The sequence below is a fragment of the Oryx dammah genome, unplaced genomic scaffold (genome assembly GCF_014754425.2).
Source record: "Oryx dammah isolate SB20612 unplaced genomic scaffold, SCBI_Odam_1.1 HiC_scaffold_12, whole genome shotgun sequence".
NCBI lineage: Eukaryota > Metazoa > Chordata > Mammalia > Artiodactyla > Bovidae > Oryx > Oryx dammah.
Window position 1 is genome coordinate 69,689,614 of NW_024070196.1, and position 20,908 is coordinate 69,710,521.

General features: G+C 45.2%; 1 protein-coding gene across 1 annotated transcript in view; it reads right to left on the reverse strand.

Moving 5' to 3' along the window:
- LOC120871278 (solute carrier family 5 member 4) overlaps nt 1–12,703 on the reverse strand; it is a 28,814-nt gene extending 16,111 nt beyond the window's left edge. Inside the window, exons 1-6 of the mRNA XM_040251157.1 lie at nt 12,569–12,703; nt 11,768–11,839; nt 10,804–10,908; nt 5,142–5,201; nt 3,041–3,145; nt 676–781 (exon numbers count right to left, since the gene is read on the reverse strand). Of these exons, the coding sequence (XP_040107091.1) occupies nt 676–781; nt 3,041–3,145; nt 5,142–5,201; nt 10,804–10,908; nt 11,768–11,839; nt 12,569–12,703 (583 nt within the window). The remainder of the gene's footprint in view (nt 1–675; nt 782–3,040; nt 3,146–5,141; nt 5,202–10,803; nt 10,909–11,767; nt 11,840–12,568) is intronic.
- Between the last annotated feature and the right edge of the window lie 8,205 nt (nt 12,704–20,908).

Consider the following 20,908-nt stretch of genomic DNA (forward strand, 5'->3'; position numbering starts at 1 on the left):
GAATCTCAGTTAATGAGATACTCCCTTTATGGGAGGGAACCAAGATGGATATTGAAAATAGGAGATTTATGCCCTTATCTGTTACTTATTCTGAGACGTGTACTTGTTGTAGAAAAATGGCTTCAGGACTGTCTTTATTGTTCCAGCTATACTTTTTCTTTGTTTTACCAACTGAGCTGGTGTAGTTTGATTTTCATGTTAGTGTGCATGAGGGACAGCACTGGTGTATCTGGCTCATGAAAGTCTGCTTGAACTATTTACCACACCTTCCCCCACCAGCCAACCCCCTGCTCCAGCTTTCCTTTCCTGATTCTGTGGCTCATGGTCCCATCACTGTGCCCTGGCGTGTATTCACTTGGGCCCTGCCTTCGTGTCGCCAGTCTCGGGTCTGAGCCACTATTTCATCCAGACCTCCCGTGTGTATGTTACGCTGGATTCCAAATGCCGATCTGCATACCAGACACAGAGCTGAGCCAAATTACCATTTTCCCATCCCATTTACCACGTCATCAGGTGCTCACACCTCATACGGAAGATTCTGTTTTCTTTGCTCTGGTTATGTTTCTCCACCCGTGCGTGAATCTCACAATGGAAATAAAAGGGTATCCTTACCTGGGAGTGACAATGCTAATGGCAGCTTTGGGGTGAGGTCAGCAAAAAATAGCATGGGCTCACCAGTGATTGTGTAAATAGCAGTGAGAGCCAAGAGGATGAAGATCGCCAGGTATAGGTCCAATCCCAAGGCCAGGGTGATGAATATGGCTCCAGAAAATATGTCTGACTAAAGAGAGAACAGACAGGGTGGAAAGGAAACATGCCGTGGGTCGCTCAGCTCTTCACAGATGCCTTCCCACGAATATTGGATGCTCCCTGGTGGCCTAGTGGTTAGGATTCAGTGCTCTCCCAGCCTCGGCCCAGGTTCAATTCCCAGTCAGGAAAAGCCTTTCTTTTCTCTCTGCTTGCCACCTACCAACAACCCTAGTGAGACCATACCATCCTTTGGGGCTTACCAGGTAGTGCTAGAAGAAAAGACTCTGCCTGCCAATGCAGGAGACATAAGAGATGGCAGTTCTATCCCCGGGCTGGGAAGGTCCCCTGGAAAAGGGCATGGTCACCCACTCCAATATTCTTGCCTGGAGAATCCCAGGGACAGAGGAGCCTGGTGGGCTACAGTCCATGGAGGCACAAAAGAGTCAGACATAACTGAACACTCTTGGACCCTACACATTACTGGAGGTTGAGAACCAGTGAACAATATGATCTTTTTAAAACTTGGGGCAGGGGAAGACTGTGAAAGTTGTTGATCTGTTTAATAAGTAACCAGGACAGAAGCTGTTATCACTGTATGATAGTACACAAAATGTCGTGTCTAGGATTATTGATACCACTTAAGACATAACCTTGTAGGTAAGGATGGACTCCTGCTACAGGCTCTTCCCAGCTGGCCATGCCAGACCGTGCACAGTCACACACATGCTCTGCGCCTCTGTGCTGCTCCATTCAGTTCCCCAGCCTTCCACCCACTCCCCACCAGCAGGAACCAACCACCTCAGGAGGCTGCCTCCCTTGGGGGCTCCCTTTGGTACCTGTCATTCTGCTCCAGCACTTTGTTCATACTCTAGCATCATTAAGCTCTAGATGTCAGAGCCAGAAGAGAACGGAGATCACCAGCTCCCACCAGAGGAGCATGTAAGCATGAAGCCCCGGACACCTGCAGGCTCCTCTGCCTCCCCTGGGCTTTCCTCACCTCCCTGTCCTGGGACTTGAGCGCTCCCAGCCCTCACCAGTGAGGACGACCTCCGATTCCACCCAGCACTGACTGCCATCCTCTTTCCTGGCCTGCGGTGTATTTCCTGTACTTATCCACACACTCTAGTCCAGCTCTTAGTTTACTATATTTGCATATAATGTCATAAAGTGCTATTTCACGTGTAAAATTCTAATGCCCTTAACGACGTGGTGAACTGCTAGTTTACAGGAATCTTGTTCCCCTAACATGGAGCCCAGCAATTTACAATAAGTACTGGGAAATGCTCACGTTGCATTAGGAAGGCTCGGGCCATCTAATCTAAGCAGCTGGTTTACTTCCAATCATTATTTGGCTCAACAGAGGATCAATAAGCAGAGTGAACTTCTGCTCTAGTGAACTGCCTGGACTATAAACTTGCACGAGATTATGTCCTTAGTCACTGATACATGAGGAGATTTTTCTTTGGTTTCTACATGTACTGCTGAATCTTCAAATTTCTTCTTTCCTCAATAATTATCTTCAAGAGACTTAACTTAAAAAAAAAAAACCTTTAGAATTCTTTAACACTTGTTTGGGACATTCATTTCATACAGGTATCTCAGATAAAATAGGGTTAAGCATAGTCAGTTTAATAATACAAAACACTTTCCCTTCTGGTCTTCACGTTAGATAGTCAAGCTGAAAAGGAAAATGTAAACCTAGAGTGGCCTTGACAATGAGAATGAAAAGGTTATTGTACAGGGGGAGGTGGGAGCTAGAGAGTCCGTATTTCTGCTACTGAATTGCTGTGCTACTTGAATGAGACTTTCTGCTCCTTCTGTACATCCACTATTTTTTTCATAGTCTTAATGAAAGGATGGGTTTATACTCTGGAGGCTCTTGTGACTCAGAATTCTTTTACTCTATGAATGCAGGGTTTCTGAAGCTCCTTTTTTTTTTTTTTTTTTGGCATAAACTCTTGGTAGAGAGACCCCCTGGTGGCTCAGATTGTAAAGAATCTGCCTGCAGTGCAGGAGACCTGGGTTTGATCCTTGGGTTGGGAAGATCCGCTGGAGAAGGGAATTGCTACCCACTGCAGAATTCTTGCCTGGAGAATTCCATGGACAGAGGAGCCTGCTGGGCTATGGTCCATGGGGTCACAAAGAGTCAGACACAACTGAGTGATTAACATGTTCAGAGAGACCCCAAGTAGTTTTAAAACATCCATATGTGGCCTGACCCATAAAGTTCTCTGATCTTAGCACTCTTGTCCCTCATGAAGCTGCAATGCCAGGAGGGCACTGAACTCACTGAGATCCTCAGAGCCACACAGATGAACAGGGAGAGGATGGAGAGGTAGACCTGGAGCCGCTTCCCACCAAACCGCTTCCTCAGGTATTCCGGCATAGTCGTCACCTGCAGAGACAGACACCAGCAGGGATTCATCTTCAGGGCCCCACACGTTCAGATGACCCAACACGGATTAAGCCTCTGTGGAGCAGTAACTGCGTGTGGCAGTCACCCTCGAGGGGGTAACACCCCCAAAGTGGGGAGACGTGAGTGAGAAGTCACAGCCCCTGGGGAAACTGTGAGTCTAGGATGAACATGGGCCTTGGACTCAAGCATTCTTGGGGGTCTGTTCCCAGATTGTGACCTTTGGCAAAGGACAATCTCTCTGAACCTCTGTTTTCTCACCTGTAATGTGGGGCTTTAATATGGAAGTAGGTGTAAAATGCCTACCACGACACCAAATGAATGGTGACGCTCAAGAGGTGATATTTATTATTTTCACTGATGATGTTGCAGTCTAGCAAAAACAACATGAATGATCGACTGCAAGTACGGTTACAACATAAACAGATAATTGAATAAATTGCTAATATACTTCTGTATGTACATTCACATGACTATCTTTATTGAACAGAAGAGTTACATTAAATCCTATGTAGACAAAAAGCTGACGTTATCATCATTGAAATATTAGATCAGCTATGTGATCAGCTTAAAGGGTACATTTTTCTGGTTTCCTCATAGCAGAACAAGCTCATGGTTTCATCTCCTCCAATATAAAAGAATCTTAAATAAGCATTTAGATAATATTAGCAAAAGCAAGAAGGAGAACTCTTGGGGCTCAGAAACTGTGCAGAACCACCTCAAGGATGGTGAGCCATGTCTAAGAACACATGCATGAGTTATGTGCTCTGGATCCTTGCACCAAAGAGAGCAGAGCCTGCTCAAGCCTGAAATGGGAAGGGACTCAGGATGAGCAAAGGACTGTACAGCGACATGCAGAGGCAGTAGACAGTAAAGCTTGGTTCCCTGGAGCCCCATCCCAGGAATTATCCCAGGACACAGCACCCCTCAGCTGCAGAAGGAGTAAGTATGGCAGTTAGGCTCCAAGAGGCACAGCAGTGCCCCAGTTGGTTGGCAACACCCAAGTTGAAGGGGAGCCACCAGAGCACGGTACTTCCTGCTGCTGCTGCTGCTAAGTCGCGTCAGTTGTGTCCGACTCTGTGAGACCCCATAGACGAAAGCCCACCAGGCTCCTCCGTCCCTGGGATTCTCCAGGCAAGAACACTGGAGTGGGTGGCCATTTCCTTCTCCAATGCATGAAAGTGAAAAGTGAAAGTGAAGTCGCTCGGTCGTGTCCAACTCTTAGCGACCCCATGGACTGCAGCCTACCATGCTCCTCCATCCATGGGATTTTCCAGGCAAGAGTACTGGAGTGGAGTGCCATTGCCTTCTCTGATGGTACTTCCTACCCCTCATTTTAAAAAAAGCTACCTTCCAAACATCAGAATAACAAAAATTAGAATAAAGGAAAATATTATGTATTGGTAAGAATGTCGGAAAAATGGAATCTCCACAACAGTGATCAGCAAGAGGATAGGTGACTGCAGCCATTTTTAAGAGCAGTCCTGCAGTGCTTCATGGTCTTTTTCTAATTTTTCAAAATTCTTTTATGATTTGCATTATTTTTTGGCTGTGCTAGGTATCTGTTGCTGCTTGCGGGCTTTCTCTAGTTGCAGCAAATGGGGCCTGCTCCTTGTTGGTGGTGCGTGGACTTCTTATTGCAGTGGCTTTTTCTTGTCTCAGAGCACAGGCTCTAGGAGCTGGTTTCAGTAGTTTTGTGGGCGGCGTGTGAGCTCAGTAGTGTAGCACACAGGCTGAGTTGTCCAGCGACTTGTGGGATCTTCCTGGACCAGGGATCAAACCCATGTCTCCTGCACTGGCAGGCAGATTCTTTACCACTGGACCACCAGGGAAGTCCAGTAGTTAGTGGTCTTATGTAAACATAAACTCAGAGATTCTGGGACGAATAATGTTACTCAGGTTTCAAAGCTGAGCAGAAAAAGTGAGGGAATAAACGAATGCCTGGCATGTGCAGCAGAGAACACCTGAGGATACTCACCCCTGCCTTGATGTAAATGGGGACAAAGAACCACCCTAGAACCACCAACAGCAGCAAGGCCTACAAGAAACCAAGGACAGAGTGGAAGTTAGAGAGGTTCGGCTCGTGGGCCTTTTCACCTCACAGCCTCCAACTCTGAAAAGAAAATGTTTGCTTTGATCCTGTCCCACTCAAACAGTTATGATCCCAAGACAGCTGTGGGTCCATTTCTTCTGCTTCCATGATACAGAGATCACCATTCCCTGGGGCTTAGGATGTGGCAAAGATGTGTGGTGAAAAATGGACAGTCAGAGATCTGAGCCCAGCTGGACCACTAAAAAAATTTATTTAGCTCTGTCGAATCTTCCTTGCAGCACATGGAATCTTTCTGTGTGGTGAGTGGGCTTAGTTGCCCTGCAGCCTGTGGGATCTTAGTTCCCCCACCATGGATCAAACCCTTATCCCCTATATCGGAAGTTGGATTCTTAACTACTAAGCCACCAGGGAGGTCCCCAGGAATTATTCTTGAATGTCAGGAATCATATAGAGTGACAAACCAATGAGAAATTTAGAGGCAGAAGAATATTCCCAGTGCCCCCTAAGCCTTGCCAAATATAATGATGATAATAATATAATCTTACATGAATATTAATATTTATGAAAAAGTCTTCACTTCTATCACTCATGCTGTCCTCACAGCACCAGGTTAGGCAGATGCGATAAGCACAGTTATTCCTGTTTTATGGACGGGTAACCTGAACCTCACAGAGATTAAACAAATCCAAGATCACAAGCTCAAAGAGCCAGGCTCTCAGCAAGCTGATAATTACACTCCCTGGGGCCATAGTGCATTTTGTCCACGCTTCTGGAGGCTGGCTCCTTTCTCGACTCCATGGCACCATCAAAGCAAAAGCCAGACGATAAGGCACACGTGGAGGCTGGGTCCATTCTGAGTCTCTGACACTACTAAAGTAATTATAAGGGCAAAATCTTCAATAGGGGCGGGGCACGGTTACTAGTGACGACGCACGGTCCCTTGCTGAGTCTATCCAGGATAGTCTGTTTATGTATATATATTTTACAATGATCCAGCTTTCTTCCACATAAGCATTTCCCTGACTGATAGGCATATACATGCACAAGCAAACTCTAGAAAGGATAAGAGAATAGAACCGAAAACAGTCAACTCAAGAAATGTGTACAGCATGTGCTCAGTCAAATGCTGAATGATGGGGTGGTGTGAGTGACACGAGAGCAGATGGCCCCTTGACCTTAAAGATCTTAGAGTCTAATTAAGAAGTCACAGCTTGCACTGGTGAGATGGCAGTAGAGCAATTAGGAACTCAGTCACCAAGACTTAGAGATTCGATCTACTACCTCGGCTGTGACAACGTGCAGCGTGCAGCCGAGAGGAGCTACCCCACGTCCGAGGTCAGGGGCAGAAGTCGGGAGGGCCCCGCGCCTGAGGGGCGGCGGCCAGGAGGAGCGACCCCACGTCCAAGGAGTGGTGGCTGCACGAGCGCCAGAGGGCCTAGAGAAGCTATTCCACGTTCAAGGTCGAGAGGGGCAGCGGTGAGGAGATACCCCTCGTCCAAGGTAAGGAGCAGCGGCTGCTCTTTGCTGGAGCAGCCGTGAAGAGATACCCCATGTCCAAAGTAAGAGAAACCCAATTAAGATGGTAGGTGTTGCAAGAGGGCAGACACACTGAAACCATAATCACAGAAAACTAGTCAATCTAATCACATGAGGACCACAGCCTTGTCTAACTCAGTGAAACTAAGCCATGCCCTGTGGGGCCACCCAAGACAGGCGGGCATGGTGGAGAGGTCTGACACAATGTGGTCCACTGGAGAAGGGAATGGCAAACCACTTCAGTATTCTTGCCTTGAGAACCCCATGAACAGCATGAAAAGGCAAAATGAAGGATACTGAAAGAGGAACTCCCCAGGTCAGTAGTGCCAAATATGCTACTGGAGATCAGTAAAGAAATAACTCCAGAAAGAATGAAGGGATGGAGCCAAAGCAAAAACAATCTCCATTTGTGGATGTGACTGGTGATAGAAGCAAGGTCCGATGCTGTAAAGAGCAATATTGCATAGGAACCTGGAATGTCAGGTCCATGAATCAAGGCAAATTGGAAGTGGTCAAACAGGAGATGGCAAGAGTGAATGTTGACATTCTAGGAATCAGCAAACTAAAATGGACTGGAACGGGTGAATTTAACTCAGATGACCATTATATCTACTACTGTGGGCAGGAATCCCTTAGAAGAAATGGAGTAGCCATCATGGTCAACAGAAGAGTCCGAAATGCAGTACTTGGATGCAGTCTCAAAAACAACAGAATGATCTCTGTTCGTTTCCAAGGCAAACCATTCAGTATCACAGTTATCCAAGTCTATGCCCCAACCAGTAATGCTCAAGAAGCAGAACGGTTCTATAAAGACCTACAAGACCTTTTAGAACTAACATCCAAAAAAGATGTCCTTTTCATTCTAGGGGACTGGAATGCAAAAGTAGGAAGTCAAGAAACACCTGGAGTAACAGGCAAATTTGCCCTTGGAATATGGAATGAAGCAAGGCAAAGAGTAATAAAGTTTTGCCAAGAAAATGCACTGGTCATAGCAAACACCCTCTTCCAACAACACAAGAGAAGACTCTACACATGGACATCACCAGATGGTCAACACTGAAATCAGATTGATTATATTCTTTGCAGCCAAAGATGGAGAAGCTCTATACAGTCAACAAAAACAAGACTGGGAGCTGACTGTGGCTCAGATCATGAACTCCTTATTGCCAAATTCAGACTTAAATTGAAGAAAGTAGGGGAAACCATTAGACCATTCAGGTATGACCTAAATCAAATCCCTTATGATTATACAGTGGAAGTGAGAAATAGATTTAAGGTACTAGATCTGATAGATAGAGTGCCTAATGAATTATGGACTGAGGTTTGTGACATTGTACAGGAGACAGGGATCAATACCATCCCCATGGAAAAGAAATGCAAAAAAGCAAAATGGCTGTCTGAGGAGGCCTTACAAATAGCTGTGAAAAGAAGAGAAGCGAAAAGCAAAGGAGAAAAGGAAAGGTATAAACATCTGAATGCAGAGTTCCAAAGAATAGCAAGAAGAGATAAGAAAGCCTTCTTCAGCAATCAATGCAAAGAAATAGAGGAAAACAACAAAATGGGAAAGACTAGAGATCTCTTCAAGAAAATTAGAGGCACCAAGGGAACATTTCTTGCAAAGATGGGCTCGATAAAGGACAGAAATGATATGGACCTAACAGAAGCAGAAGATATTAAAAGAGGTGGCAAGAATACACGGAAGAACTGTACAAAAAAGATCTTCATGACCCAGATAATCACGATGGTGTGATCACTCACCTAGAGCTAGACATCCTGGAAAGTGAAGTCAAGTGGGCCTTAGAAAGCATCACTATGAACAAAAATAGTGGAGGTGATGGAATTCCAGTTGAGCTATTTTGAATCCTAAGAGATGATGCTGTGAAAGTGCTGCACTCAATACGCCAGCAATTTGGAAAACTCAGCAGTGGCCACAGGACTGGAAAAGGTCAGTTTTCATTCCAATCCCAAAGAAAGGCAATGCCAAAGAATGCTCAATCTACCACACAATTGCACTCATTTCACACGCTAGTAAGTAATGCTCAAAATTCTCCAAGCCAGGCTTCAGCAATATGTGAACCATGAACTTCCAGATGTTCAAGCTGGTTTTACAAAAGGCAGAGGAACCAGAGTTCAAATTGCCAACATCCACTGGATCATGGAAAAAGCAAGAGAGTTCCAGAAAAACATCTATTTCTGCTTGATTGACAATCCCAAAGCCTTTGACTGTGTGGATCACAATCAACTGTGGAAAATTCTGAAAGAGATGGGAATACCAGACCACCTGACAAACAGTTAGAACTGGACATGGAACAACAGACTGGTTCCAAATAGGAAAAGGAGTCCGTCAAGGCTGTATATTGTCATCCTGCTTATTTAACTCCTATGCAGAGTACATCATGAGAAACGCTGGACTGAAAGAAACACAAGCTGGAATCAGGATTGCCGGGAGAAATATCAATAACCTGAGATATGTAGATGACACCACCCTTATGGCAGAAAGTGAAGAGGACTAAAAAGCCTCTTGATGAAAGTGAAAGAGGAAAGTGAAAAAGTTAGCTTAAAGCTCAACATTCAGAAAACGAAGATCATGGCATCCGGTCCCATTACTTCATGGCAAATAGATGGGGAAACAGTGGAAACAGTGTCAGACTTTATTTTGGGGGGCTCCAAAATCACTGCAGATGGTGATTGCAGCCATGAAATTAAAAGAGGCTTACTCCTTGGAAGGAAAGTTATGACCAACCTAGATAGCATATTGAAAAGCAGAGACATTACTTTGCCAACAAAGGTCCATCTAGTCAAGGCTATGATTTTTCCTGTGGTCATGTATGGATGTGAGAGTTGGACTGTGAAGAAAGCTGAGCGCTGAAGAATTGATGCTTTTGACCTGTGGTGTTGGAGAAGACTCTTGAGAGTCCCTTGGACTGCAAGGAGATCCAACCAGTCCATTCTGAAGGAGATCAGCCCTGGGATTTCTTTTGAGGGAATGATGCTGAAGCTGAAACTCCAGTACTTTGGCCACCTCATGCAAAGAGTTGACTCATTGGAAAAGACTCATGCTGGGAAGGATTGGGGGCAGGAGGAGAAGGGGACAACCAAGGATGAGATGGCTGGATGACACCACTGACTCGATGGACATGAGTCTGAGTGAACTCCGGGAGTTGGTGATGGACAGGGAGGCCTGACATGCTGCAATTCATGGGGTCGCAAAGAGTCAGACACGACTGAGAGGCTGAACTGAACTGATGTTGTCACTTGCTTGGCCAGTTTCTACACCTCTGTCTGGCATCAGCCTCAGGAAGTTCCCTGGACATGGGCCTGGTCCTATCTACCATCTAGGATGGATGCCCCTTCTGCACCATCCATGCCCCTTCTGTTTCCTTCTGTTGAGATCTCTCAACACTCCATGCATGCTTGTCTCCTTGTACTTGCTACACTGTAGAGAATGTTTATCTGTCTCTCCCACTGGGCTGTAAGCTTTTCAAAGAAGGGGTCATTACTTGTACATTTTTAAAATTTCTTGCTTCTAATTCAGACTGAATGTATAATATAGCTTGGGGCAGGGGAAGAGATAGAAATGAGAGCTAAAATGATCAAGGAGGTTAAGTAAAAGTGGGATTAAATGATATAGAGATGACTTCCCTGGTGGGAATAATGGCTTTAGTGAAATCTCAGAGGTAGGGTATGGCCCAGGCAAAATGGGCTACAAGGGGAAGGCCCTGAGGTTCAAGAAGGAGAAGAATTCAAACCAAAGAGGAGTTTGTCCTATGCAGAAAAGAAAAGTGCAAGTGCAAGTCGCTCAGTCGTGTCCAACTCTTTGCGACACCATGGACTGTACAGTCCATGGAATTCTCCAGCCAAAATACTGGAGTGGGTAGCCTTTCCCTTCTCCAGGGGATCTTCCCAACCCAGGGATCGAACCCAGATCTCCTGCATTGCAGGTGGATTCTTTACCAGCTGAGCCACAAGGGCTCAGAATACTGGAGTGGGTAGCTCAGACAAACACACTTAGAGTTTTGATTTAAAGGAAAAAGCCTGTGATGTCACTTACGTTCCATTCAAATGCTGCAATGGCAATTCCTGAAGCCGCTCCCGTCCCTGCCAGCCCCACAAAGTGGCCACTGCCGATGTTACTGGCGAAGAGAGAGGCGCCCATCTGGAATCCAAGGGAAGAGACTAGGGTTAGAGTTAAAAGTCCCAAATTAGACTTCTTGAAAGCATTACTTCTCCATACGGCAGGAGTCAGCAAGCTTATAGCTTGTGGCCTAAATTTAGCCGGTCACCAGTTTTTGCACGGTTGGTATATAAGACGGTTTTCGTATTTTTGAATTATTTTTTGGCTGTGATGGGTCTTTTCATTTTGGTGCACGGGCTTCCCTGGTTTCGGGGCATGGGCTCCAGAGTGGGCTCAGTAGCTGTGGCACTCGGGCTTAGTTATCCCTTGGCATGTGGGATCTTAGTTCCCCAACCAGGGATCAAACCTGCGTCCTCTGCATTGGAAGGTGGGTTCTCAACCACTGGGCCACCAGGAAAGTCCCTGAATGGTTTTTAACAATTGAGAGAGTAGCATTGACATATATACACTCCCATGTGTAAGATAGATCGCTAGTGGGAACCTGTTGTATCGCACAAGGAGCTCAGCCTGGTGCTCTGGGAGAGGGGTTGCAGAGGGAGGGGCGTATGTATACTTACGGATGATTCACATTGCCAAACGGCAGAAACTAATACAATACTGCAAACAGTTATCCTCCAATTAAAAATAAATTTTAAAAAGTCAATCAGAGCCAAACCAGCTCTTTCCAAATGCCACACTGCAGCTGCTCTCGTAATTGGTGATGCATTCTCATTTATTAGAATGACAGGGCTGAGCTCTGATGCCAAGGGTTTAGGAAAAGAGACCCCAGAAAGCAGGCGGTCATTGCACCTCAGACATGATCAGCACTCTACATGTTTCCCTGGCTTGTCCTTAAACATACATCCTGGAAATTTATCGCCAGGAAGCCTTGATCACTCACCGGCCACCAGGTCACATGTCGACCAGCCAGAAAGAAGCCTCCAACAGTGCCCCAGTTAGTCCTCAGCATTGCCTGAGCAGAAGGGAAGACACTTATGAGTCAGGCCACAGAAAAAGCCCCTGAGATGCCCCAGAATCTCTGGCCAGGGTTCTGACAGACATGACCTTCTTTTCCAGCACTCCTAAAAAGAAACAGTATACTCAAAACTGTGATACAGCACCAATTTTTCAAGGACTTCAAAATCACACCTTCATAGAAACCAAGGCACTTTAAGAAGTCATATTTCTCAACTTCTGTCCTAATTACTCTGTTTATTTTCATTGATGAATACAGTGTGAGGTACCTATCGCTAAAGCTGTGCTTGGAAGGAAGTTTGCAGCCTCCAGCTCGTTACTTAAAAGACAGAATGAATGTAAATGACTTAAGCGTCCAAATCAACTAAGTTATTGATAGAAAGGGAGCAAAGGAAAATAAAATCAATGCAATAATAACACAGCATCTTTATTCATGATGTCAGGTGCTGGAAATGCCAAACAGGATAAGTCTGCAGTCTCACTCCTGGCCCTGTTCACACGATGGGCTTGTCAGAAGAATAAAGTAAATCAGTGGAAGCATTACTGACTCACACAGGAGAAAATGACCGCTTAGGGAGGGACAATAAAATCTGTGGCAGCTGATTTTATTGACAGCTGATTTAACGTCCTCTCTGCCCTGTCACATTACACTTTTCCCTCCCTCAGTCATCTCCCCCAGCCTCAAGCCTTGAGCCCACTCTGAACATCCCACTAAGCTCCTACATACCCACAGTCCAACAGCCATCACCAACACGAAATAGATAACAATGACGGAGATGTCAGCAGCATTTTGTATACGCTCTGATGTCTCAGGAGGGCTGGGAGTCTCAGTCACAGTACTGGGGCTTAGCGTGCTGGCCATGGTTGCAGGCACTGCTTTCCCCATCCCGGGGACAGCCCTTTTCTTATATGTGCTCTAGGTTAATGATCAGCCTCGGGCAAGTGGGGAGCACTATCAGAGCCATCTCCTGGGCAGGAGGACCTTTAAACCTTTCCTCTGAAGCTCTGAGACCCTGGCCCTCCAGCAGTCCTGTTGGACTGGGTGGAGTGTAGGAAGGAGGGGTGACACGAGATGAGAAACGGGGTGAAAATTGGAGGTGGAGAGAGATGTGTTCACTGTGTGGAAAGATGGCATCTTTAAGAAGATTTGAGTAGTCTGGGTGAGGATTAGAGAGAGATGAAAGGGACAAACAGAGGGGTAAGATAGAGGTGAAGGGTCTAGAAAAGTCAGGAGGACAAGGGGTGAGGGATCCTTGCAGAGCAGATAAGATTCCCGACCAAGAAATTTTATCCCTTGAAAGTGAAGTTATTTTGCATTTCCTAGTTTCCTCTGTGTCTCTCTGGAACAGGTAATTGAGGCAGCCCATGCAGGAAGGGGCAGTGGCTCTGCGAGCGCTGCCTGCAGAGGGGTCGGGCAGGGCTGTGGAGCGGGTTGGGACAGAGGTTGTGACAGTGGGCGTATCAACCTAAAAGCATGTGATAATGATTCTCAGGACTCGTATAAAGATGTGGGATTGCTTGATCATACGAAAGCTCTATTTTTAACTTTCTGAGGAACCTCCATACTGTTTGCCCTAATGACTGTGTCAGTTTATACCCCACCAGTGGTGTACAAGGGCTTCCCTAGAATCTGCCTGTCAAAGCAGGAAACATGGGTTCGATCCCTGGGTTAGGGAGATCCCCTGGAGGAGGAAATGGCAACCCACTCCAATATTCTTGCCTAGGAAATCCATGGAGGGAGGAACCTGGCAGGCTACAGTCTATGGGGTCGCAAGAGGGTTAGACATGACTTAGCGACTAAACAATAGCAGCAATGGTGCATAGGGGCTCCCTTTTCTCCAGATATTTGCCAGAACTTGTAAGTTCTCGTCTTTTTAATTTTTTTAATTAATTTTTTTATTGAAGGATAATTACTTTACAGAATTTTGTTGTTTTCTGTCAAACCTCAACATGAATCAGCCATAGATATACATGTATCCCCACCCTCCTGAACCTCCCTCCCATCCCCTCCCCATCCCACCCCTCTAGGTTGACACAGAGCCCCTGAGTTTCCTGAGCCATACAGCAAATCCCCGTTGGCTATCTATTTTACATATGGTAATGTAAGTTTCCATGTTACTCTCTCCATACATCTCACCCTCTCCTCCCCTCTCCCCATGTCCATAAGTCTGTTCTCTATGTCTGTTTCTCCATTGCTGCCCTGTAAATAAATTCTTCAGTACCATTTTTCTAGATTCCATGTATAGGCATTAGAATATGATATTTATCTTTCTCTTTCTGACTGACATCACTCTGTATAATAGGTTCTAGGTTCATCCACCTGTTTAGAACTGACTCAAATGTGTTCCTTTTGATGGCTGAGTAATATTCCATTGTGTATATGTACCGCCACTTCTTTATCCATTCATCTGTCAGTGGACAGTCTTTTTGATTTAATAGTCATACTAACAAGTATAAGGTGATATCTCATTTTGGTGCTGATTTGCATTTACCAAATAATTAGTGATGTTGAACACCTTTCATATACTTTTTTGGTAATTGGTATGTCTTCTCTGGAAAAATTTCTATTCAAGTCCTTTGCCTATTTGAAAATCAGGTTATTTGGTTTTGCTTTTTTTTTTTAAAGCATTTAAAAATATTTATTTGGCTGCACTGGATCTTAGTTGCAGCACTCAGGATCTTTGCCATGCTGGATGTTTCAGAGTGGTGCATGGACTCTCTAGTTGCGGCACACAGGCCCAAGAGTGCAAGGGCACAGTAGCTCCACTGGATGTGGGATCTTAATTCCCTGACCAGGGATCAAACCTGAGTCTCCTCCATTGCAAGGCAGATTCTTAACCACTGGACCACCAGGGAAGTCCCTAGTTCGGCTTTTGAGTTGATGAGTGTTTGCACACTTTAGATATTAACCCCTTACCAGATATATGGTTTGCAAACATTTTCTCCATTCTGTAGGTTGCCTTTTCATTTTGTCGATTGATCTCTTTGCTGTGCAGAAAACTTTTAGTTTAATGTAGTCCCATTTACATTTTTTTTTTCCTTTTCTTGCCTGGGTTTTTGATGTCATATCCAGAAAAGTTATTACTAACACCAAAGTCAAGGAGATTTCTCTCTATATTTTCTTCTAGAAATTTATAGTTTCAGGTCTTATATTTAAATCTTTAATCTATTTCAAGTTAATTATTTTCAGTGTTGAAAGATAGGGTTCCAGTTTAATTCTTTGGCATGTGGTATGCAGTTTGCCCAGGACCACTTATTGAAGAGACTATCCTTTTTCATTGTGTTCTTGGCATCCTTGTCAAAGATTAATTGACCATTTTCTGGGGTTTATTTATGGGCTGTTGAGTGGTCATGTATGGATGCGAGAGTTGGACTGTGAAGAAAGCTGAGCACTGAAGAATTGATGCTTTTGAACTGTGGTGTTGGAGAAGACTCTTGAGAGTCCCTTGGACTGCAAGGAGATCCAACCAGTCCATTTTAAAGGAGATCAGTCCTGGGTGTTCTTTGGAAAGAATGATGCTAAAGCTGAAACTCCAGTACTTTGGCTACCTCATGTGAAGAGTTGACTCATTGGGAAAGACCCTGATGCTGGGAGGGATTGGGGGCAGGAAGAAAAGAGGACGACAGAGGATGAGATGGCTGGAGGGCATCACTGACTCTATGGACGTGAGTTTGAATGAACTCCGGGAGATGGTGATGGACAGGGAGGCCTGGCGTGCTGCGATTCATGGGGTCGCAAAGAGTCAGACACAACTGAACGACTGAACTGAACTGAACTGAACTGATTCTGTTCCATTGGCCAATGTATCTCTTTTTATCCCAATGTTATCCTATTTTGATTACTATAGATTTGTAATTTAGTTTGAAATCCCAGAGGGTCATGCCTCCAGTTTTGTTCTTCTTTCTCAAGATTTCTTTAATTTGAAAACTTTTGTGGCAGGATATTTTTTCCTATTTCTGTGAACAAATATTACTGGTATTTTAATGGGGATTTCGAGAAGGCAATGGCACCCCACTCCAGTACTCTTGCCTGGAAAATCCCATGGATGGAGGAGCCTGGTAGGCTGTGGTCCACGGGGTCGCTGAGGGTCAGACACGACTGAGCAACTTCACTTTCACTCTTCACTTTCATGCACTGGAGAAGGAAATGGCAACCGACTCCAGTGTTCTTGCCTGGAGAATCCCAGGGACGGGGGAGCCTGGTGGGCTGCCGTCTATGGGGTGGCACAGAGTTGGACACGACTGAAGCGACTTAGCAGCAGCAGCATTGAATCTCTAGATTGCTTTGGGTAGTATGAGGTTTTGACAATATTAATTCTTCCAGTCCATGAATGTGGGATATCTTCCCATTTATTTATATCTTCTTCAGTTATTTTCATCAAGTTTGTATAGTTTTCAGTATACAGATCTTTCACTTCCTTGGTTAAATTTATTACTATTTTATTATTTTTGCTGCTATTGTAAATGAGATTATTTCATTTATTTCTTTTTCAGGTAGTTCATTGTCAGTGTTTAAAAATGCAACTGATTTTTGTGTGTTGATTTTATATCCCACAACTTTACTGAATTTATTAGTCTGAATAACGTTGTGTGTGTGTGTGTGTGTGTGTGTGTAGTTCTTAGGATTTCTTGCCTAATTGCTCTGGCTAGTACTTCAGGTACTATGTTGAATAGGAGTGGTGAGAGTGGGCACCCTTGTCTGATTCCTGATCTGAGAAGGAAAGCTTTCAGCTTTTCACCACTGAGTATGTTAGCTATGGGCTTGTCAGATATGGCCTTTATTGAGTTGAGGTAAGTTCCTTCAGCATCTGTTTTGCTGGGAGTTTTTAATCATTAAAAGGTGTCAAATGCTTTTCCTGCATGTGTTTTCAGATCTGTACATGGGACCCCGGTCAGTGACTTGATGGCCTCGGCATGGGCTCACCTTCTAAAAGTGCCCCTCCCTGGTCTTGGACTTCATCAGGGATTCACATGACTCCTGAAAGTACTTTTGCCCATGGAGCCATACCGAATTTTTGTTGCTGAGGGGGCATACTAGCTGGAGACCTTCTCTTCCATCGTCTTGCTGATGGTGCCTCATGAAACCCCATGCCATTTTAAAGATGTCTTTTTCTTGATGGAACATTTGCTTGATTGCTGTCAACTTTTCACTGTTTTCCAGAGCTCAAACAACATTCTGCTTTGTTTGTTTTGATGTTTCTGTTGGGGAATGAAATCTTGGAATATCTTAGGCCACCATTTTGCTGGCCATTTCATGATTATAATGGAGTTCTGTAGACTGAGGCATCTCATCAAGTCATTACTATTACCCCCCAACACTCTCCCAGAGACCCTATCCCTGGTAAAGTATCCGTCCTTTCCTTTGCAACATCTGTCAGCATTTCTGACCATTTAAACGCAGGTCAAGAAGTAACATGGATGAAATAAAAGCCTCAGTAGCCACCAAGAGGGAGATCAAATGGGCCCCATACAGGGAAATAGGAGTACAGCTAAGTTAACTAAACAAAAAAAAAAAAAAAAAAAAGCTCACCAAACTGCACACTTTAATTAATCAATTTATTTATTTACTTAAAAACAGGTTGGTTTTTTTTTGTCTTGAAGCATGTGGAATATTAGTTCCCAGACCAGGGACAAACCCATGCCCCCTGCTAGCGGGATGGACCCCTAACCACTGGACCACCATAGAAGTCCCATGCTAACTAAACTTTGAGCATAAAAGATGGATCTCACTAGGAAAAAAAAAGAGAAACCTTGACCTTAGAGTAAGGTAAGAAAACGTCACTTTTTAGACAGACCTGTGAACCTGAGTCTAAAACCTTCATACAGCATGCGGGAAAGGATTTAGAAAGCTCCATGTTTATAACTTTCCTTTACCAAATAAATAAACCCACCAAGCAGCAGGTCTCCTTTGGATCATTTTTCTTTCTGAGTAAGGAATTTCTCTTGGGCATCACATTGTCTTCCACCTATAGGCCTGGAGTTTTTGCCTTCTGGGCTCCTACCTCATCCTGTGCGCAGGATGGAGGCTCAAGGTGCCACATCCTGGCCTTCTGAAGCCCTTGCTTCCTGAAGCTATTTGGCTTCAGCCTCTCTAGTTCCTGCAGCCGTGCACTCACATTCTCTCATCTCAGGCCCAGGGAGAGGGAGAAGGAGGAGGAGGAGTCTGGAAACCAGGATACCTCAGAGACCTGTGAGTCTACAGTTCCTGAACATTGACCAGTCTGAAAAATTAATAAAGGAACTTTATTACTTTATCACCCTAGAAGAGAAGCAGATTCTCCTGCCTTCTCTGGGAGATCTATGCAGAAGAGCTGGCTTGGCAATTGTGTTTGTTCAGGGCTTCCCTGGTGGGTCAGTGGTAAAGAATCCTCCTGCCAGTGCAGGAAACATGGGTTTGATCCCTGGTCCGGGAAAATCCCACGTGCTGAGGAGCAGCTGAGCCCATGCGCTATGATGACGAAGCCTGTGCTCTAAAGCCTGGGAGCTGCAACAGCTGAGCCCACTCAGTGCAGCTACTGAAGCCTGGACACCCTGCAGTGCGTGCTCCACAACAAGAGCAGCCGCCTCAATGAGAAGCCAGCGCACTGCCGCTAGAGAGTCACCCCCTCTCTCTGCAACTAGAGAAAAGCCCGTGCAATGATGAAGACCCACACAGCCAAAAGTAAGTAGACAAATGAAACTATTAACAGCCCTGCATTTGCATGTAGGGGTCTAGGCTGGTCCTTGGGAATGGTTCCATTCACCCCCTGCGTCCTCACCTCATTGCTGTAGTCACAATGCCTCTGTCTGCTACCTGTCACACAAAGCACCCCTCCCTCCCCCCAAACAGGCCTCTCTTGTTCCTTTCTTTATCTGCCTAGGCTTTCCCCACTTTGCCACCATCGGCAAATGGCACACAGTGCAGACTTCTGCCACCTCCTGGGTGTCCCTTGACCTTAAATGCAGCAGAGGCTTTATGCTTTCTATTTCCTCTCCTTAAAATATTCTTTCTGCTAACTTGTTAGAACTAGCACAAGTTCTTCCTCCTTTGGGAGACCAAACAGCGTCGTGTAAAGTCATATAGTCATGTATTTATTGTTGCAACATTAAGGCCAGGACATGGCTTGATCTGTTGGAGTCATGAAAATGACGTGAGCTGCAAAGTCTCATTATTGCTGTTCAGTTGCTAAGTCGTATCTGACTGTTTGCTACCCCCTGGAGCATGCCAGGCTCCCCTGTCCTTCACTATCTCCTGGAGTTTGCTCAGATTCATGTCCATTAAGTTGGTGATGCTATCTAACCATCTCATCCTCTGCTGTCTCCTTTGGCCTTCAACCTTTCTCAGCATCAGGGTCTTTTCAAATGAGTTAGCTCTTGGCATTAGGTGGCCAAAGTTTTGGAGCTTCAGCATCAGTAACATCTTTAACAAGAGAAGTCCCAGGATTACCAGCTCTGTGGGTAGAGGGAGTTCAACTTGAACCAACAAAGGGTGCTATGGAACTAGTCGTGGATGCTCTGCTTTTAACTGCTCCCAGCTGGACCAACCCCAAGCCTGAGGGCAGGAGACTTTTGCTCCCCACTGGGGACTTTGCAGCTGTGTCCCCATGAGGAGGGACATCTGTGGAGTTATAGGTGATGATCTATGAATCATTCAGCAGAAGACTGGGAGCCATACTCAATTTTTCTTGAGATTGATTGTTCTAAAATAAATAGCTTGGTTCTGTGGTCTTCTGTGGTGCAGAATTTTATTTCTTTGGAGCCCAAGGGCATCATTATTGTAGAATATTATATATATATAATACAATATATAATTTACATTATACCATATCATATTATATGTGACATACAGTTTATACTGTGTGGTCTGTGGTGACCCCGTGGACAGTACTGCCCACGGAATTCTCCAGGCAAAACTACTGGAGTGGGTAGCGTTCCTTTCTCCAGGGGATCTTCCCAACCCAGGGACTGAATCCAGGTCTCCACATTGCAGGTGGATTCTTTACCATCTGAGCCACTAGGAAAGTGTCTATGAAAGTGAAAGTGATAATTTTTATGCATATCTATTTTAAAATGTAACTTATTTAGTTATTTATTTCTGGCTGTGCTGGATCTTCGGTGCTACGCCTGGGTTTTCTCGAGTTGTGGAGAGCAAGGGCTGCTCTCTAGTTGGCTTCTTATTGCGATGGCTTCTTGTGTTGGGCAGCACAGTTTCTTCCGTGAGCAGGCTCAGGAGTTGTGGTTCATGGGGCTAATTGCTTTGCAGCATGTGGAGTCTTCCTGCATCAGGGGTTGAATGTCCCTGTATTGGCAAGCAGATTCTTAACCACTGGACCACCAGAGAGGTCCAGTATACTATAACATAATAGGGGTCTCAGCCTGATTCTCCGGCTCCAGGTCAGGCAGGTGGCCTCCCTGACCATCTCTGGGCTCCAAACTGAGGAGGAGGAGGAGGCTGATTAATCCTGCTAATCCTGGAACAGCAGTCCAAGCTCACACAGTGCTTCAGGCCAGGGCGGAAGTGAGACACAAACCCTGAGCTCCCCAAGCCTCACCAGTCACCTGGGGAAACTCACAGAGCACTGTTTAACTGGCTCATGAAAAGACAAGAGGTGAGTCCCTACTGACAATAGTGTGTGTTATTCAGGAGCATTGAAAATAATGAGTAAAAGTGACTGGACCTACACAATTGGTAAGTGTATACTTATCATTGTGAATATATTTGCAGCAACTCAAAGTTATATACATTCACACAGAGTAAAAATTGGTAAAAAGGAATACAAGGTTTAGCTAAGGGGATAGACTTATTTCCAGATTTTTCTTTTCTATTCTAATGGGAGATCCTGGAGTCACGTGCTCAGAGGGTCCACCTCTCTGACCTTGAGTGGTCATTCACCAAGATCATCAGTAACCTTTTTCCTGCCCTTGGAACGTGCCCTGACAGCTCACTCCAGGGATCTTTCTTCCTCTTTGCCATGGAGACCACCTGACATCCTAGGGATCCAAACTTAGGCATCAGATTTCTTGAGGCTTCTTTGGCCCAACTTCCCTGTGCCCCTAACATGCATACAGGCTGGGGACTCCCCTTGTG